The sequence below is a fragment of the Equus caballus genome, chromosome 22, assembly GCF_041296265.1.
Source record: "Equus caballus isolate H_3958 breed thoroughbred chromosome 22, TB-T2T, whole genome shotgun sequence".
NCBI classification, from domain to species: Eukaryota; Metazoa; Chordata; class Mammalia; order Perissodactyla; family Equidae; genus Equus; species Equus caballus.
In genome coordinates, this window is record NC_091705.1 from 42,815,791 (window position 1) to 42,833,954 (window position 18,164).

An 18,164-nucleotide genomic window follows, 5' to 3' on the forward strand; every position below is an offset into this window, starting at 1 on the left:
CATTTGTTGAGCACTTACTAAGTTTTGGACAGCTTACACACCAACCTGGGTGGTATGTACTATTTTCACCATTTAAAAGATGAAAACACTGAAGCTCAGAAGTCTAAGTTATTGGCTCAAAGTTACACTGATCATATTTTTATTAACCTTGATTTTATTCTAGGCTTCTCATTTTTAGAGCTTGTGGTGTACCTCTCAATATTAAATTTGTGATGTAACAAACAATACTTTTATTTTTTCATCACTGTTTATTATTTGATTTATTCCACAAGAGGTAAATTATTACTTTTTTCTGAAGAAATGTCACAAAAGATGAAAATTATATTTTTTTGATTGATTTTGTAATTTTCGAGAAAATATGTGCCCCAAACATTGTTTACAAGGAGCATTGTCTATGGATAGCCACCGTATTATAACTCTTCTTTGATAATCATCTCATTTTTGACTGTTCTGCTAATGGCTTAGTAAAGTGTCACTAGATAGTCAGGAGTAAATTGAATCTCTGAAGAATGAATTTTAACAAACCTGACCAGTATGGCTGGCCCACCAATTATGAAAAATGAATGGTCCTGAAGCTTTGCTTTTGTTCAAACATTGGGGATTTAAGCTCAGAGTGTAGACTGTGCTCTGGGAGCTAGACAGACTTGATTTCAAGTGTTGACTCCATAATTTATTAGGTAATACATTAGTGTGACACATAATATATTAGCGTGACCTTGGTGGCATTGCTGAAGTCTCTGAGCCTTAGTTTTTTCGTCTGCGTTACGGGGACATTGACAGGTCCTAGCTCACACAGCTCGGGTGACACTTATATGAGAAAATGCTTGTCAAATACTTAGGCACGTGCCTGTTGTGTCGTCAGCACTCTGCGAAGGTTGATGAGGACTATGATGATGATGTGTTCATGGTGTTTAATACCACTCATCCTTAAACAAAACCAAAAAAGAAACAGCCCAAAACAAAGATGTCCAACCAACCAACCTTGCAGGTGCTGTCAATTTTGCATCTCTTCACAAGAATGCTTTTGGAAAATATGTTTCTTTGTTGTAAATTCCCCCTTGAAAATCTGCAACTGTTTCCTCTGTGGCCACCCAGGTTTCCATCTCTTGAATTCTTGGCTTAGAATTTTCTACAGCGTGACTGTTATTCTTTACCCTTCTGCCCTTTTCTGGCAACATCTGTTCCTTGTGGCTTTTTTAAAGAGTGCTTTCTCAACCATGGAATTCATTTCTCTTTTTTTCTTTGAGAGTGACATTCTAATTTCTGTACTGAGCCCTCTCACGGAATGACTTTTGCTCAGTGTTGCCCCAGTGATGGGGAGGTGTGGAGGACTGAGCCTCGCTGAAATGTTTCCTTCTGAAATCATTACAGTGACAACTTCAGAATAGATATTTTTAATGAAAACTCCCTAATTTGTGATCTTTTTTTTGCCACAGCAGATAGATGTCTGTCCAATTTGGTTAGAGCCTGTTTCTAATTATAGGATTATACTTGTTTTAGTCTGTAGGGAAATATAATCATCTTGAGGTTCTGTGGTTTTAGAACAAAACCCATTGATGTTTAAAAACATTGATGTGACAAATGGCCACTGGAGCCTTTCTCCATGATATAGAACATAGCATTTTGTGGAATGCACATTTTAAGGAAAAATGTGCTTATATAATCTTTTCTTTTAAAAGAATGCCTCTCAATATAATTTGAATATATGTGCTCTACATATCTTGGGCTTTTTTTTTTTTTTTTTAATATGCTCTTATATAAAGATATCAAGGCTTGTTTGGAAAGGTCAGGTCCATCCTGAGGCACTTTGATATCCAAGGGCATCATTTATGAAATTCTGAAAATCTCATGAGTTCTGAGTATGGCTTTTTCCCATTCATTTATTTGCTCATTCATTTATTCCTTCAGCCAGTCATTCATAAATAAAAAAATGAGAACCTGATGCTCTCCTAGGTCCTGAGGATTCAAGGTGATTAAGATAAAATATGATTTTTTTTTTTACAATGTAGGGAGGAAGGTAAAACATAAATATGCAGACAAATCAATGAGCAAGATAATTTTCAGACGTTGATTAATTTCGGGGGGTGTTGGAGAGTATGTTAGATTTGGTGAGTGGGAAGTTATCTCTGAGGAGGTGACATCGTGGTTGATTATGAGTCCTTTCATGGCCTCACTTCCGTGATCTTTACTCTGAACCTTTATTGTCCCCATCTGCCCTGACTCTGGGCTTGTGAGGTGAAAGACCTGTGAGAGGAAATATCAGCAAACTTGACACAAGCAGAGGCTTTTAAAAGCATTTTATACAGAGGTTATGAAACATATTTACCTTCTGCTTCAGGGACGAGTGTGTAGACATACCTTTCCCTATTCCTCCTCTAAGTACAACTAAAAACCCTGGACATTATATGTAAATCGACCTCAGAAGGCTCTGAAAGGTGGTGGAGAGATGTCACACTGGCTAGGGGTCTTCGGTTCTGAGGAACAGCACACAGGGGTGATTTCCCTGGGTTTTCTTTTTGCCTCGTGTATCCCAGACTTGGAGCTAAAGAAGCCAGCAACCCGGAAATGCCAATGGGTACAGACAAACAAAACTGCTACAAGAACCCCAACAAAAACCAGTTTTCAGGCTAAAGGACCAGGAGATGAGGCAGCTGAGCAATGCAGAAAACTTTCAGAGAATAACTACTCTACGTCAGCCAAACACCTCAGAATAAACTGCGGACCCGCTCCCACCCATGCCAGCAAAAGCTGAGTAAGGAACCTAGACTTCCACCCTTGTGAAACTCTGTAGGGGAGTAAAATATCATCCTTTACCTTCTTAGGTGATGTGCCTTGACATTGTGAATTAAACTGACAAAAGACATTAACAGGAGAAAAGTCATGCAAATTTCACTGATATTTTTATGTGCATGGGGACTTCACAGAAAAGAAGTGAAAATCCAAAGAAGTGGTTAGGCTCTGATCTTACGTATCATTTTAACAAAGGTTGATAAGTGTGGAGAAGTAACTAGACAGGGAAAACGGGATCTGAGCTCCTAGAGGGGGCAAATTCTGGGAAGGTGACTAGGAAGTGTATAGCAGTTAATGGTTGTTTAATATGCTTTGTTCCACAGACTTAACTTGGTGCCGTCTCCAGTCTTCCTGGTATGAAATAGGGAAACACCTTTACAAATACAAGTTTATGTCACCTCTAAAGGGAAATTTATGCCTCACTTTTAGGCAGACAGGGAGAAGGCAGAGAGCTCTTCCTGTGTGTATTGTTTCTCAGTTGCCTTCAGCTCAAAATAATCCTTATGCTAAAGTACTACATTTTGCGCTGGTGTATTCTGATCCCCTTTCTCTGGAACAAGGTGCTCTACCCCACAAGGTGGTGTCTGTGGAGACCAAGACTAGTCAGTAATTAGCCCTCCCCACCATGGTGTTGGGGAGACCACAAGGGGAACCTGGACTCCCACCCTCACCCAGCAGCAATGAAGGGCCCTCTCGGGTATCAGTGATTTTCTGCTTGCTGTCTCCGACTCCTGCTTGCTCCGTGAGAACAAGCCTCAGCTAACCTGCTGGAGGATCTGGGATCATGTAGTGCAGAGCTCCAGACAGGCAGACTCAAGACCTCCGTGACTTGACTGCTCACATGTGAATGCGCCCAGCCGTGAAGAACAAAGCCAGATGGGGTCAGCAGGACTGCCTCATCCGCCCTCATATTCCAGAGAAGTGACAAATGGCTATTGTTTTAAGCTGCTAAGCTTTGGGGTGATTTGTGATGCAGCAGTAGCCAGCTGATAGAGAAATTTTAACCATGTGAACAGCAAGAGGAGGAGAGTTCCAGCAAGTTCTCCCATCCCTTGTCAAAGAAGAAGATAACATTTCGGAGGCTGGTGTGTCATGAGTGAAGCGGGAAGTGGTGGGAGACGAGGTCTGACAAGTAAGCAGGGGTCAGACTATACAGGGCCATTTGTGAAATGGGAGCTGAGTCGTGGTGATTTTGGTTTGGTGATCACTCCAAGACTGCTTGCGAAGTCCTTTTGGAAGCCACAATGAGATCATTTCTTTTTTAATTTCACCAAATACTCACTGGGTCTATACTACCACATGACAGCATTCCCCAAAGGTGGTTTGCAATCATTACCACCACATGCTAGGCATTGTGCTAGGGGCTGGCAGCCCCAACTACCCATCTCTGCCCGCTAGAAAGTGAACTTTGTGGACTTTGCTTTATACGCTGCCATGTCTTCAGGGCTTGGAACAGGGCCCAGCATGTAGTAGATGCTCAGTAAATATTTGCAAAATTAATGAGTAAATGAAGGGACCAAAATATGTGTTGTCCCTGTTTGCGTGCACATCAACGCCTCGTTAGGTGGGGCGAGCCGCTAACCTCCATGGAGTGCTTCCGGAGCCATATGAGCACTTTAAATACACTAATTCATTCAGTTCTCACAACAGCCCTATAGGGGAGACAGTGTTATAAACTCATTTTAAAAGCACAATAAAATCTTGTATATACAGGCTTATATATATGACATATACATAACTGCCTATTCATTATGTTTAATAATATGTTCATATAAGCTTAGATGTTTAACAGGCATGACAAACCCATTATATCCATCATCAAATTCCACAGCTTCCATACAAATCCTGCTTCTCTTCCAGGCTTGCTTACTCAGTTAATGGACACTCCATCCTTCCACTTGCTTGAGCTGAAAATCTTGGAATCATCCTCGGCTCTTTCCTTACTCTCATCCTTACATCCAACCCCATTGGTGAATCTTGTTGCTTCTGCTTTCAGCATATTTCCAGATTCTGATTACTTCTCATCACCTCCCCCTTCCATCCTGGCCCAAGTCACCAGCACCCCAGACATGGTTTATTGCAGCAGCCTCCTGGCTGGTTTCCCTGCTTCTGCCTTTAGACTCCTGCAGCCTCCTTAACGTAAACTGGCTTCTGTTAGTCCCATTCAGAACGCTTCAATCTCGCTTCCCATCTCATTCAGATAAAAAGCCAAAGCCTTTACAGTCAGACCTACCCAGTCAGACCCACACTTACCACCACTACTGTCCGTGACTTCGGACTTCTGCTGGCCTCCCTGTTCTTCCTTCTGCATGTCAGGCGTGTTTCTGTCTCAAGACCCATTTGTGGTTTCTTGTGACTGGCTAGAGCCTCTTCCCTGGTATATCCACTGTTTACTCCCTTGTCTCTTTCAGGCATTTGCTCAGCTATCACCTTCTCTGTGAGAATTTCCCTGATGACCCTATTTAAAATCAAGATACCCACCGCCAGCAGTTCCTATCCACTTTCCTCAGTTTATATTCCTTCCTAGTACTTTACACCATATGACATATTATCTATGTGCTATAAGACACACACATACGTATGTATGTACGCAAATATATCTTATCTTATTGATTGTAAGTCCAATGAAGGCAGTAGACTTTCTCCATTTTGTTTACAGCTGTAGCCCTAGTAAGTAAACGGTGCCTAGCACATGGTAGGCACCCAATAAATGTTTGTTGAATGAATTAACGATCAATATCAGCTCCCAAATTTTTGTTTGAGTAGAATACTCATCCAGTAGTTAAGATTCTCTAGCGTTTCTTTAGTTTGTTTTTTCTGTAGGGCTAGTCACAAATAGAGGCTAAATAAATAAACTGCTCATGGTTTCTTTAGGCAGTTCTGTTCCTCATTCCTCCTCTTCCTCCTACTTTGTAGATCTGGAGAACAGAAAGGAACTGGAGCAAGAAGAAAAAGGATACAGAACCTCTTTTAGTATTGGCTCTCGACACCAGTCAACCGGGTCCTGACAAGGGACCAGAGCTGTTCTGTGTGGCCAGAACAGTTCGTGGCAGATACTGATTCCATGATAATTTTTCAAAATAACATATTACTCGTTCGATCATTACTAAAATATGCCTATTTGTATATTTATAAGCAAAGAACTTATAAAGGAAGAAAGCAGCAAAATAAGGCTAAAACAGTAGGGAGAGGCCAGCTCTTTCAGTTTCTGGAATGTCTCGTTAAGACTGGATTTTACCCTAAAGGCAACAGGCAGCCGCAACAAGGCTTTAAGCCTTGGATTGATGTGGTTGGATTAGTGTTTTACAGATTGCCCCAGATGTGCTGTAGAAATGGGCTGAAATGTGGCAAGAATGAAAGCAGGCAACTCGCCAAAGCTCAGGGGATGGTAGCTTAGATTAGGGTGGTGGTCCCCAGTAAAGACATAAAGATGTTCCAGGTTCAGCCAGAAGGTAAAATACAGAGAGCTCAGTGATTGCTGGATTATGTTCAAAGATAATTTTCAAAAACAGGTAAAATCATGACTCTCATACAGATGTTAAAGATTCTATTTAACTCATTAAGTGAGAGAAAAAAGCAGAACGTTGTAATTAGTTTAAAGGGTGATCCGAAAAACCCACACGTTTATATATGTGGCATCATGAAATGGATGCTTGAAAGGAGGCACAGCTAGCTTCATCGACAGCGGGGGAGGGAAGTCAGTTAAACCTCTACTGCCTGGGGGCAGAATCTGCATCTTTATGGACTCGAATTATTTTGCATGTCTATGATTTAGCTACAATTCAGAGTTGTGTAATATCTCCCACAGAATCAGAAGCTGCTAACCCTGGAAGTGTGTGTGCTAGAGAAAGCATAGTTTTCCATTAAAGCACAGATTTTCCCCTATAATTGTGTGTATGTGTGTGTGTGAATGAGGGCCAGTGGGGAAGGATCGAATAGAGCTTGCAATTTTCTTATATGAACAACTGAGCCCTGTCTACTGAATGAGTATAGAACCTGGAGTAGAAACAGATTAGAAAGAGCCAAGGATAACCTACTTTTTATACTTAGTAATTGACTAATAGCATTTTCTATGGTATGTTCTTTTACAGCATCATTTTTAATGATAGCAGTTTCCAGTTTACAGATATGCCATAATTAATGAAACCAGTCCCCTGGAACATTTAGAGTATTCCAGTTTTTATGTGGAAGAACCACATTCCCATATGTTTGCATATTTTCTTAATTATTTCCTCAGGGGATAATTCCTGGAAGTGAAATTTCCAGGTCAAAGGGTAGGCATAATTCTGCCTCTGGAAAGGTTGTGCTAATTTACTTCACTACCAGCAAAGGATTGACATAGCTACTTTATTGCCTGTGGATGCTTTTTAAGTATTTTTAATCCTCTTTATACAAACTTTATTTTGTGATTAATTATCCCGCTTCTGCTGGTATTTTTCTTTGCAGTGAATTTAAAATGCACCTTGCTCCCCACTGTGCAACCTTCTCCAAATTAGCATTTCTTTCCTTACAAATGAAAGGTGTGTATATAAATGAGAGTCATGGAATCATGTTGTTTACTCATTAAAAATACTTTTTCCTTCATAAAATACATGGTTTTGAACCAGCTCGTTATTTTGGTAAATGGAGTTGGTAGCAGCCTACAAGTCACGATTCAGAGCTGCCACAGAACTCCTTGTTTTATACTCTTCCTCTGTCACCTTCTGAGTCCCATAATGACAGAGTCATTCGTAGGACTAGAAAGTTTTAACCATCTTGGTCACAGAGATCATCCAGGTCAAAATTCTTATGTTGTGGAAGGAGACATCTGTAGACAATGGCAGACAGGATGGAGGGGGAATTAGCCGCTTATTCCCTTCACCTGTTTCTCCTTGGTTAAAGTCCCTTCCCCTCCACTTCCAGATTGCATCATCCAGCGCTGTTTTCTGTGGCTGTTGTGCTGTCGTTGGATTGTGGTGTTTCATCAGCCCCAAAATTACACGGGAGCCCGGAACTCTGGGAGGGCATCTGGGTACTCTGGCTATGCATCATTGGCCTAAGTGGATGGCTGGGTGCTTCTAGAGAAGTGACTAGTCAGCCTCACGTAGCCGACTGCACATGCCAGCAGACAGCCAATTAGCCAGGACATTCGTGTGCTGTACCCATAACTAATTAAGAATAAGAGGCTGAAGATTAGCGAGGCGAGAAAGGCAAGAAAGACTGAGAAGTTGCATGAGATACTTCCGGGGTACTGTCATGCGTCGCTTAATGGGGGCACATTCTGAGAAATGCATCGTTAGGTGATTTTGTCACTGTGTGAATATCATCAAGTGTACTTATACAAACCTAAATAGTCTAATCTGCTACACACCTAGGCTATATGTTACTGATCTTGTGGGGCCACTGTTGTATAGACAGTGTGTCGTTGACGGAAACATGGTCATGTGGTCCATGATTGTAGTTAGAAATACTTAGCACCTTTGGGTTTCTGGACTTCAGTCAAGGATACTGAATACTTTGTCACTTGAGAAAGAGTGTGGAATTCTTTTAAAAGCAGACACTTCTTGCAAACTGCTAGGATTCCTTGGAGTCCTGGATAGGGTCTTAAGACTCCTTTTGCAGAAATACTCCATTAAAAATGATGACTGTAGGTAGGTGAACACTTGGTGCCAGGAAGCTTCATATCATCGATGTAAATGTCACCCTGAAATAGCTGGGCGATAAAGTCGTCGTCCAGATGAAAGAGCATATGGTTACAACTAAATGTCTCTTTTTACATTATGATAAGCATGAAAATAAATTTCTTACAGATGGCTCGACCCTCAGCATAAGTTTGTGCATCTCTACGAGTCCAGTTTTTCTGGGAAAATCCTGGGATAATGGTTAAAAGCTTGTTCTCCAGACTCCGGCAAACTGAGGGTGGCCTTCTTCTGGCTTGTTTCTGCAAGCTTCAGGCCCTTGAGTAACACTTAGTGAGTAACCTCACTAAGCCTGTATTTCCTCGTAAAATGGGGATGATAATAGCACCTGCTTCATAGGATGTTGGGAGGGTTAACTGAGATGATGCACACAAAGGGCTGAGCATTCTGCTGTGCACAGAGAAAGGGTTCGGCCACTGCTTGGTGTTGATATTAACATCCTGGATGAGAAGGATATTTCATTTGTTTTGGAGAGCAGTAGAAATTGGGTTAGGCTGGGAGAAATGAGGCTAATTTAGCATTATATGTCTGAGGATCTATCTTTAGAGTTGGGGAGAATGCTCTGAGAAGAGAAAGTCGATGTGATTACAGAAAGGGGATGCTGGCAAAAGGGGAAACAGTCCTAACCTACCTTTTTTTCCCAAAGCGCCCCTTGACTTCATAGGATAGGATAACTCTAAGGAGCTAACTACATCCCGAAGCTAGAGATGGGATGCTAATATCTCTGCATGTGGAGGTGCTTTTCAGGACAGCATCTGTGTTCCCTGTAGAGCAGTGACTCCCTGACAGTGGACAGGGAGCCCAGGAATGTGTTGCAGGGCGTTGAAAAAGCATCAGGTCAACGTTTTCATATCACTTTATTGAAGTAAAATGTTGGCTTGTGGGAAGATGTGGAATATCTAGGGATTCTCACCCGGGGTATATTCCCTTCCCTCTTTCCCTGGGAGGGACATGTCAAACAGATTTTTATGTTCATCAAAAAGTGACTTGAGCTTAAACAGTTGAGAAATACTACGACAGACCAGAGGTTGGCAAACTGCAGCCTGTGGGCTGCATGTGGCCCACTGCCTGATTTTTTAAATATGGTGTTATTAGAAGGTAACCACGCCGTTCTTTTACATATTTTCTGTGGCTACTTTCATGCTGCAATGCAGAGGTTCAGTAGTTGCAACAAAGATCTAAGACCCTCAAAGACTAAAATATTTAATATCTGGCCTTTTACAGAAAAAGTTTGCCGACTCTGGGAGTAGACCATAAAGACCTACATGGTCACATCTAAGGCTTTCTGCTTTTCTTGAGCTCACATGGAGGCAGTTTACAATTTCCTTTTAACAGGAATTTTATGACCAAAATTTGCATTCTGTTATCTTCATGACGTCTCCATGCATCCCTCAGAAGTTTAATTTGTGGCTCTGTTGTTCAAGACACTGTGATGGGCTACTAATAAAATTAGGAACTCTAAGCAAGTTCTTAATTATTTCAGCTGCTTCTTGGCTCTGGAAATCTTGGGGAATTTACCAGACTATTCTTTGTTAGGAAAAGAAGGTAGTAAAAATGTCAGGGATTTGAAAGCAGAGCTAAGCAATTATTAAGGGTATTAGGTTTTAAAGAAAGGAAAGACAATGCAAAAAATAGTAGAAATCATAGGTGGGTTGGTGACATATAAGGGTGAAAATTAGGTGTAATAAAACCACCACCAATAACAAAATACACTCTGAAAGAGATTTTCCTGTAACTGCTAACTCTGGTGTAGATCCACCCAGCTTGTCAGAACTGTGTGATGTGCCTATCTGTTTTAGCTTCGAGTGGCTTGCATGGCAAAGTCCAAATCCAAGACTTTGAAGATATTCACAAAACCTCATATTCTTCAAATGTGCAATCTCAGATCAGCATGCGTTTATCTATAGCTGTGGTTCTGACTTTGCCCTCCAGGGGCCATTTGGAGATAGTTTGTCTATGTCTTTGTCTAATGTCTGGAGAGAGTTTTGGTTGTCAGCTGTGTGAGGGGCTATGCTACTGGCATTCAGTTGGTGGAGACCAGAGATGCTACTAAACATCCTACAATGCACAGGACAGCCCATCCTGCCCCCCTACTACAAAAAATGACCTTCCTAACGTTTCACTAGTGCTGATAATTACAAAACCCTGATGTGTAGGAGGTGAGCTATTTCAACATGAAAATTATTCTGTCATCAAATTCTCTAACAGTATATTTATCATTAGGATTCCCTACTCTTCATGTCCACTGAAACTACATTTTGCTCTTATGGTTGAGATAAAAGTTTCCTCTGTTAAATAAAACAAAAATTTTAGTTAAAAAAAGTCAATTGAAAGAAAAATGTGGGGCAGGCCAGCGGCCGAGTGGTTAAGTTTGTGCACTCTGTCTTGGCAGCTCAGGGTTTGCTGTTTCGGATCTTGGGTGCGACCTACACGCCGCTCATCAAGCCATGCTGAGGCAGCGTCCCAGATAGACTAGAATGACCTACAACTACAATATACAACTATGGACTGGGGCTTTGGCGATAAAAAAAAAAAAGAGGGAGATTGGCAACAGGTGTTAGCTCAGGGCCAATCTTCCTCACTGAAAAAGCATACCTCAAAAAAAAAAAAAAGAAAAATATCAGCTAAAAAATACTATAGATGGTAAGTAGATGTGTTATATATAAAAAAATATGAATAAGATGGTCGAATGAGTTAATTTTAAGAAAAAATAACTGCCGTAAAGTATTAAGCGAATGGGATTATTCTCAAATTGTCATCCTGTTAGCAGTGTCCGTGTTACCCACCTGGTCTCCACCTGTTCCCATTGTTCAGTGAATCGTCCTGTTTCCTCTAGACAATACTGAGATATTTAGGATAAGTTGTTGCTCTTTTAGTACGAGGTGGCTCTCCTGGTGTTCTTAAGACTGAGGGGGTACGGCAGTTGAAATTGGGAGTTGACTGGAGCTCAGCAGCTTTAGTTTTCACCTTCAGTTTGTCTCTCAAACTCAGTGGCATCTCACACTGCTCTGCTGCGAAGGCCACTGTTGGCTACTTGTTGGAAACCACGCCTCTCAGAGGCCCTCCTCCTGGGGCGTGTTGGAGGACTCTTTGTTGGCAAGTCCCAAGCGGGAAGCACTGTGCTGTCTGAAAGTCTTTATGAGTATTTACGGCATGGGTTTGCAAATTACAAACAAAATACCTGGGGAACGCGTCAAAGAGCAAATTTGGCCCCACCCCAAGAGGTTCTGGTTCAATAGACCTTGACTAATCTCTAGGAATCTGCATAATTAACAATTATCTTGAGTGATGCTGGACCAGCTCTGAGAATCACTGATGTATGATATATGACAACAAAGGAACGGCCTCGATCGCACAGTTGACACTGTCTGTTTTTGTACCACGTGTTTGTATGTTACAAACATCCTGAACAGCCTTTTCATAAACCAAATTTTGGTTTTTCTGGGCCAGCCCCGTGGCCGAGTGGTTAAGTTTGCTCGCTCCGCTTTGGCAGCCCGGGGTTCGCTGGCTGGGATCCTGGGCGCGGACACGGCCCTGCTCATCAAACGACGCTGAGACAGCGTCCCACACAGAGGAGCTAAAAGAGCCTACAACTAGGATATATATACAACTATGTACTGGGGGGCTTTTGGGAAGGAAAAAAAATTTTGTTTTTCTTATCTTCTGATGAACCAACATGTTTTAATCTATTCCGTGGAGACTTCCCAGCCAATAGTCATAAGCAACGTTGCATGTGAATTTTTGTGATAACATCTTTTGCAGTTTTTGTGATTATAATGTTGCACTTTGGCCCTTACTACTTCATAAAACAAAAGAAAAACAACAAATAAATAAAGACAAAAACTTCTTTAAACTTTATACAGATGGATCAAACACGGAAATCAATAGGCGTGCTGAAATTGAGGAATCTTTAGCTTGTGTTCAACAGCCTTTGGACATAAGCCAGACAATACTGGTTCGATTGTGAAGAAAAAAATAAACAAGTTAAAAAAAGAAGTTAGAGCTGTGTTCATTCAAGATTGGGTGTGAAAGTCGAGGCATAATTAGGAAATGTAAAATACTGCCTCGGTGAAAATAATTTTTCCCCACGGTGGGCATTTTTCTTGTATACCTTTAGCGTTCTCAATTTCTAACACATCTTGGGGGGCACGTACAGAAGCAAAGGGTTGCCAGTAATAGAATGGCAGTGAGAAACCCATTTCCCACCCCCTTTGTCTGAACAATCAGAGTGACAGTCACTCCTACTATAAATATAATCCTCTGTGGTGGTCAGATGTTAAGCAAGCCAGTTGTCATCTGTTATTCAGACATAAGTGAGAAGTTGATAGAACTTCTATTTGCCAATCTTAGTACTGAAAATGTTAGTTTTCATGCCTGAATCTTCATCCTGAAAAGGATTTTGTGTTTGAATTCTTACCAATGGCTCTTGTAACCTGCTTCTTAAAGTAATTTAGTCTAGTGGTACATTAGACAATGGATTGAAAGCAAAAAACAGTAAGACTGGAGAAAAATGTAGATGACAGATTAGGTTGTAATTTTAAGATCTTGGTTAAATATCTCTACATTTTTCCATTTAAAAAATTTTAAGCGTTTTGAGATAATTGTAGATTCACATTCAGTTGTGAGAAATATTGCACAGAGATCCTGTACCCTTTATCCAGTTTTGCTGGTCATAACGTCTTTGAAACTACAGTGGAATGTCATAACCAAGATATTGACATTAATACAGTCAAGACACAGAGCAATCCCATCACCGCAAGGACCCCTCATGTTACCTTTTTATAGGCACACCTGCTTCTCTTCTGCTCCCCACTCACACATCCCCAACCCCTGACAACTGCTAATCTGTTTTCCGTTTCTATAATTTTGTCATTTCAAGAATGAGATAAATGCAGTCAAACAGTGTATAACCTTTTGGGTTTGGCTTTTTTTCCCACTCAGCATAATCCTCTGAGGATTCCTTCAAATTGTTGCAGCATTAACAGTTCATTTGTTTTTATAGCTAAGTAGTATTCCACGGCATGGATGTACCAAGTTTGTTTAACCATTCACCCGTTGAAGAATATACGGGTTGTTTCCATTTTTGCACTGATACAAATCAAGCTGCTATGAGCATTCATGTTCAGATTTGTGTGTGTGTGTGGGAAGTTTGCATTTCTCTGGGATAGATTTTTAAGGGTGCAACTGCTGGTCATATGTTGCTTACTTAGTTTTTCAAGAAACTGCCAAACTGCGTTTCAGAGTGGCTGTACCATTTTGCATTCCTACCAGCAATGTATAAGTGATCCAATTTTTCTGCATCCTTGCCAGCATTTGGTAGTGTTATTATTTTTTTATTTCAGCCAATCTGATAGATGTGTAATGAGATTTTATGGTGGTTTTAATTTAGTTTTCCCTGACGGCTAATGATGCTGAATATTTTTTCACATGGTTCTCCATCATCTGTGCACCTTCTTTGGTGAAATGTCTGTGTCTTTTGTCCATTTTGTAATTGGATGGTTCGGTTCTTTACTGTTGAGATTTGAATTTTTTATATATGGTGGATACTAATCCTTTGTCCGATGCGTGGTTTGCCAATATTTTCTCCCAGCCTGTAGCTTGTCTTTTCATCCTCTTAGAGTTTTTCACATAGCACACGTTTTAAGTTTTGATGAGGTACAATTTAGCGAGTTTTTCTTTTATGGATTGTGCTTTTGGTATGAAGTCTAAAAACTCTTGGTGCAGACCATGATCCCAAACATTTTCTCCTTTTTTTTTTTGCTAAGCTTTTATAGTTAAGTCCATTTTGAGTTAATTTTTGTAAAAAGTGAATATTTTAGGTTAAGATGTTTATTTGTTTTTTCCCTATGGATATTCAATTATTCCAATGCCATTTGTTTAAAAGGCTACCCTTCCTCCACTGAATTACTTTTCCACTTTTGTCTCTGTGTTTTTATATCCTTTGATAAGTCCAATGACTGCAAGGTGAAAACCAATAGAATTGATTTTAATTATGCTACTTTAGTGACACCTCTGGACATTTAAGAAGTAACAGAATTCTCTTTCATTTAATTTACAGTATTAATTTTTAGTAAGCAAAATAAAAACTAACAAGCAAAAACCCATCCTCACAACTGAGAAAAAACACTGGTAACATTTTGGTATTTTTTTTTGTCTTCTTCCATGCATTTTTAATATAATAGGGATCATGAAATAAAGTTTATATTCTGCTTTTTCCCCTCACATAACATTTTACGAACAGTTTCCCATATTATTACAAATTCCTTTTGAAACTTGTTTCAAATGAACTACCTGTGTTATCCTGTAATATAATTTAATATATATTATGAATACTATTTGTATTACTATATTTTTAATAAAATGACTACTTAGATTATTGTATAGTTGTATAGCATCCATATTATAGGTGTGCACTATATATATTATATATTATATATTTATTATATTTATGTGTACCTATTTACTATATATCACTAAATTACTTTGTCATTCTTATTGTTGAAGATTTAGTAGTTTCCAGTTTTCATTATTATAAATAATACTGCTAAAATTATATTGTACATTCAGTGGGATCGGGCACATATCTTACCGTCTATATTCAGAGCTAAACTTCAGAGTTGAGTGGATTTCATTTTCTTTTTACCACCCAAACAAAACAGTCGAGGAATGTTCAATTTACCGAGTTTGAAGAGAAAAATTGATTCTATTCAGCACTGCAGACAAGTGGTAGCAAACCTGGATTCCTCATCCCTCTGCCAGTTACCAATAAGGTTGTCGGAGGCATTTTAAATTGCTTGTGGTTTGAATGACCACATGTTTTATGTGGACTTGTTTTGTTTCTTCCTACTAGCTCAGGGGTTCTTAAACTTTATAGTGAGTAAAATTTATTTGTGGGTTGAATATACAACCCATGTATATGGTGCTTCGAGGATGATTTTGGGATCGAGGAGATAATCACGAGTGAATAGTACCCACCTGTGTGCATTTGACTGTGGGATTCCTCTTTCATTGTTGGCTACATTTTTGGGCCTTTTTCTTAGGACAGATTCCTATTCATTTAAGATTTTTCATATTTGTTGTCAAATGGCCCTTAGAGGTCACCAGCAGAGTAAGAGAGTGCCACTCAGATCTTTGCCATTAGTGAATATTATTAATTTAATCCCTTAATAATTTTTAGGTTAAAAAATCTCATTTGATTTTGCTTTTGGACAACATGGTTTTTCATACCTTCATTAGCTCTTGGCATTTTCTCTCTTTGGCATTATTAGTATAATTAGTGTCTAATTTAGTTTTTATTGATTATTCCAATTAGGATAGCTTTGCTTGCTAGGATCAAAACCCTATTCAGGCTAGCTCAGTTAAGAGTTGTAGTGATCTTGGTGGTGGTGGGTTCCCGGGGGTAGAGATGATTTCCCAGAAAACAGAGGGAGGACTGGATCATAAAGTCAGCAACTGAAAGATGACAAAGGACTAAAACGTCTCTTCTGCTTAGAGCAGAAATTATCTAGTTCTCCATACTAGTTTCCACTGCTTAACAATTCTGCACCCTATTTCAACATGGTCACCAACCTCAGTTTATAAAACCTACCAGCTTTGCACCTCAGTCTGGCGATATTCTTTGAGTCTCTGGGCTGAATTTTCTGAGGGAGAATCTGGCTGGTATTGATCAGCTGTTTATTAGCTAGTCTGGTGTCCGTCCAAGCTCTTGACCGTTACTTACGAGGAATGTCACAGGACACATGGGGTATGTCTTTCCAAGACTGCCAATGAAGTCTTTCACACATATCGGCCCGTGATTTCCATATTTAATTGCATTTGAAATTAGAACATGTGCCATGAATGCCAGTATTATTTGTGTTTATTTGGGATTTTTTCTGATATCTTGGACTTTTTCTGAAATATTCCTACTGACATTGTTATCAAAACATGAAGAAATTTGCCTTCAAATCCTTATTTTCTTTTGATTCCAGTAATTGTCCAAACGACATAATACACCCATTGTGGAAACAATTTTGGGTTTTAAAATTTTATTTTCTCAAAGCAACATCACATTTATGGCTTATGAATATTTTACAGGTGAAAACATCAAAAAGAAAACATTTAAATGCAAATGTCAGTAATAATCTGAGTCAGTAGTGATGCTCAGCTCTGCGTTTGTGTTTCCTTCCAGATTTATCAACGATGCTGGTTAGTATTCAAGAAGGCTTCAAGCAAAGGTCCAAAAAGACTGGAGAAATTTTCCGATGAGCGTGCTGCATATTTTAGGTGTTATCATAAGGTAAGACTCAATTGTTGTAGGTTTCCAGAAATCTCTTCACAAGTAGGTAACTTGAGTTCATGAAAACTTGTTTAGATTATTTAACAAAGGTACAAATAATACTTTTTCCAAGGACAAAACATCTCTAAAATAATATGTACTTGCTTGTTGTTTAAAATTATTGCCTAACTTAAAGTCACTCTTCTGGTTTCCTACTATTTGTTATTGTTGTTGTTTTGTCAATTTTTAGTTTGCATGGTAGACTTTCCTCCCAATGCTGAAGCCCCGGAGGGTAAGGATTGGCTCTCGCTGTGTCTAGCACAGAGCCTGAGGCAGAGGTGCTTGGAGTATGGGGTGAGTAGGGAGAGGAAGAAGTTGGAAAACGGATGACTGGTCGAGAGAGAGGAAGCTCCACCCATTAGTTTATTTCTTTGAGTTTGGTGATTAAATTTAATTCAGACTTGCAGTTTTCTTAGTGGTAGTGGATTGCTTCACTTAAGCAATTGTGTGTTATTCATTCAGGAGTAGAATATTTAAGTAAATATAAGGTATACTTACCATTAGGATTCACAAATTAGGCCCATGTTTTCCTCTACGTGGCAGTATGTGTTTCAAGGTCCTTGTTACTGGCAGCCTATGTATTTTCTCTTTTCATGCAAGCATGTAAAAGCATGTGCTTAACACTTCTTTTTCCCCAAGGCTCTGGTTTTCCCATATTGAGAGTGGTATCTTCAGCTCTAAGCCCTCAGCCAAGGCCTTCTGCTGGCCTGCATGATCACGTGGTTTGACTCCCTCTCACCTGTTTAACTTCATCTCTCACCAGATCCCAGTTTTCTCTGCTGTAGCACCCTGGGCTTTCCCCTAGAGCACGCCAAACACATTCTTACCTTCAAGCTTGTTTTTCCCTTTTCTTGTAATGTTGTTCCCCTAGGTATCCACATAGCTCATTTCCTTACTTTGTTCAGGTCATTGCTCAAATTTCTCCTCTAAGTGAAGCCCTTCCTTGACCCCATTATTTAAAATGGAATCCTTTGGCATGCCCCCTCCCACACCTCCTTTTGTTTTCCTCTTTAGCACCTATTACTTCATAAATATTTACTTCATTGTTTCTTCTTATCTTCCTCACACCGCCACCACAAAATAGTCCACAAGGGCAGAGATGTTTGTGGGGGGAGGGCATGGTTCACTGTTAGTTGTCAGTGTCTAACACGTAGTGGACACTTTTTAAAGTATTGATTGAGAAGTAATGGATGTTATCAATAGGGGAAATGGAATACTTATGTCTTTGTGTCGTACTTTTATTTAGCTTACCGGAAGAAATCTGTACTTAAGACCTCTGAAACCAGGAAAAGGAATTTTGATTTAGATGATGTGGGGTAGGTGGTGATGGGAGCAGAGAAAACCAGCACTGGAAAGTTTTGGGGGGCAGGCTCAAATGT

General features: G+C 39.9%; 1 protein-coding gene across 5 annotated transcripts in view; it reads left to right on the forward strand.

Annotated features, from left to right (window-relative positions):
• DOK5 (docking protein 5) overlaps positions 1 to 18,164 on the forward strand; it is a 152,224-nt gene that overhangs the window by 49,921 nt on the left and 84,139 nt on the right. For all 5 annotated transcript variants that reach the window (XM_001488976.6, XM_070247208.1, XM_005604794.4 and 2 more), the window contains exon 2: positions 16,639 to 16,746. In XM_001488976.6, the coding sequence (XP_001489026.3) occupies positions 16,639 to 16,746 (108 nt within the window). The remainder of the gene's footprint in view (positions 1 to 16,638; positions 16,747 to 18,164) is intronic.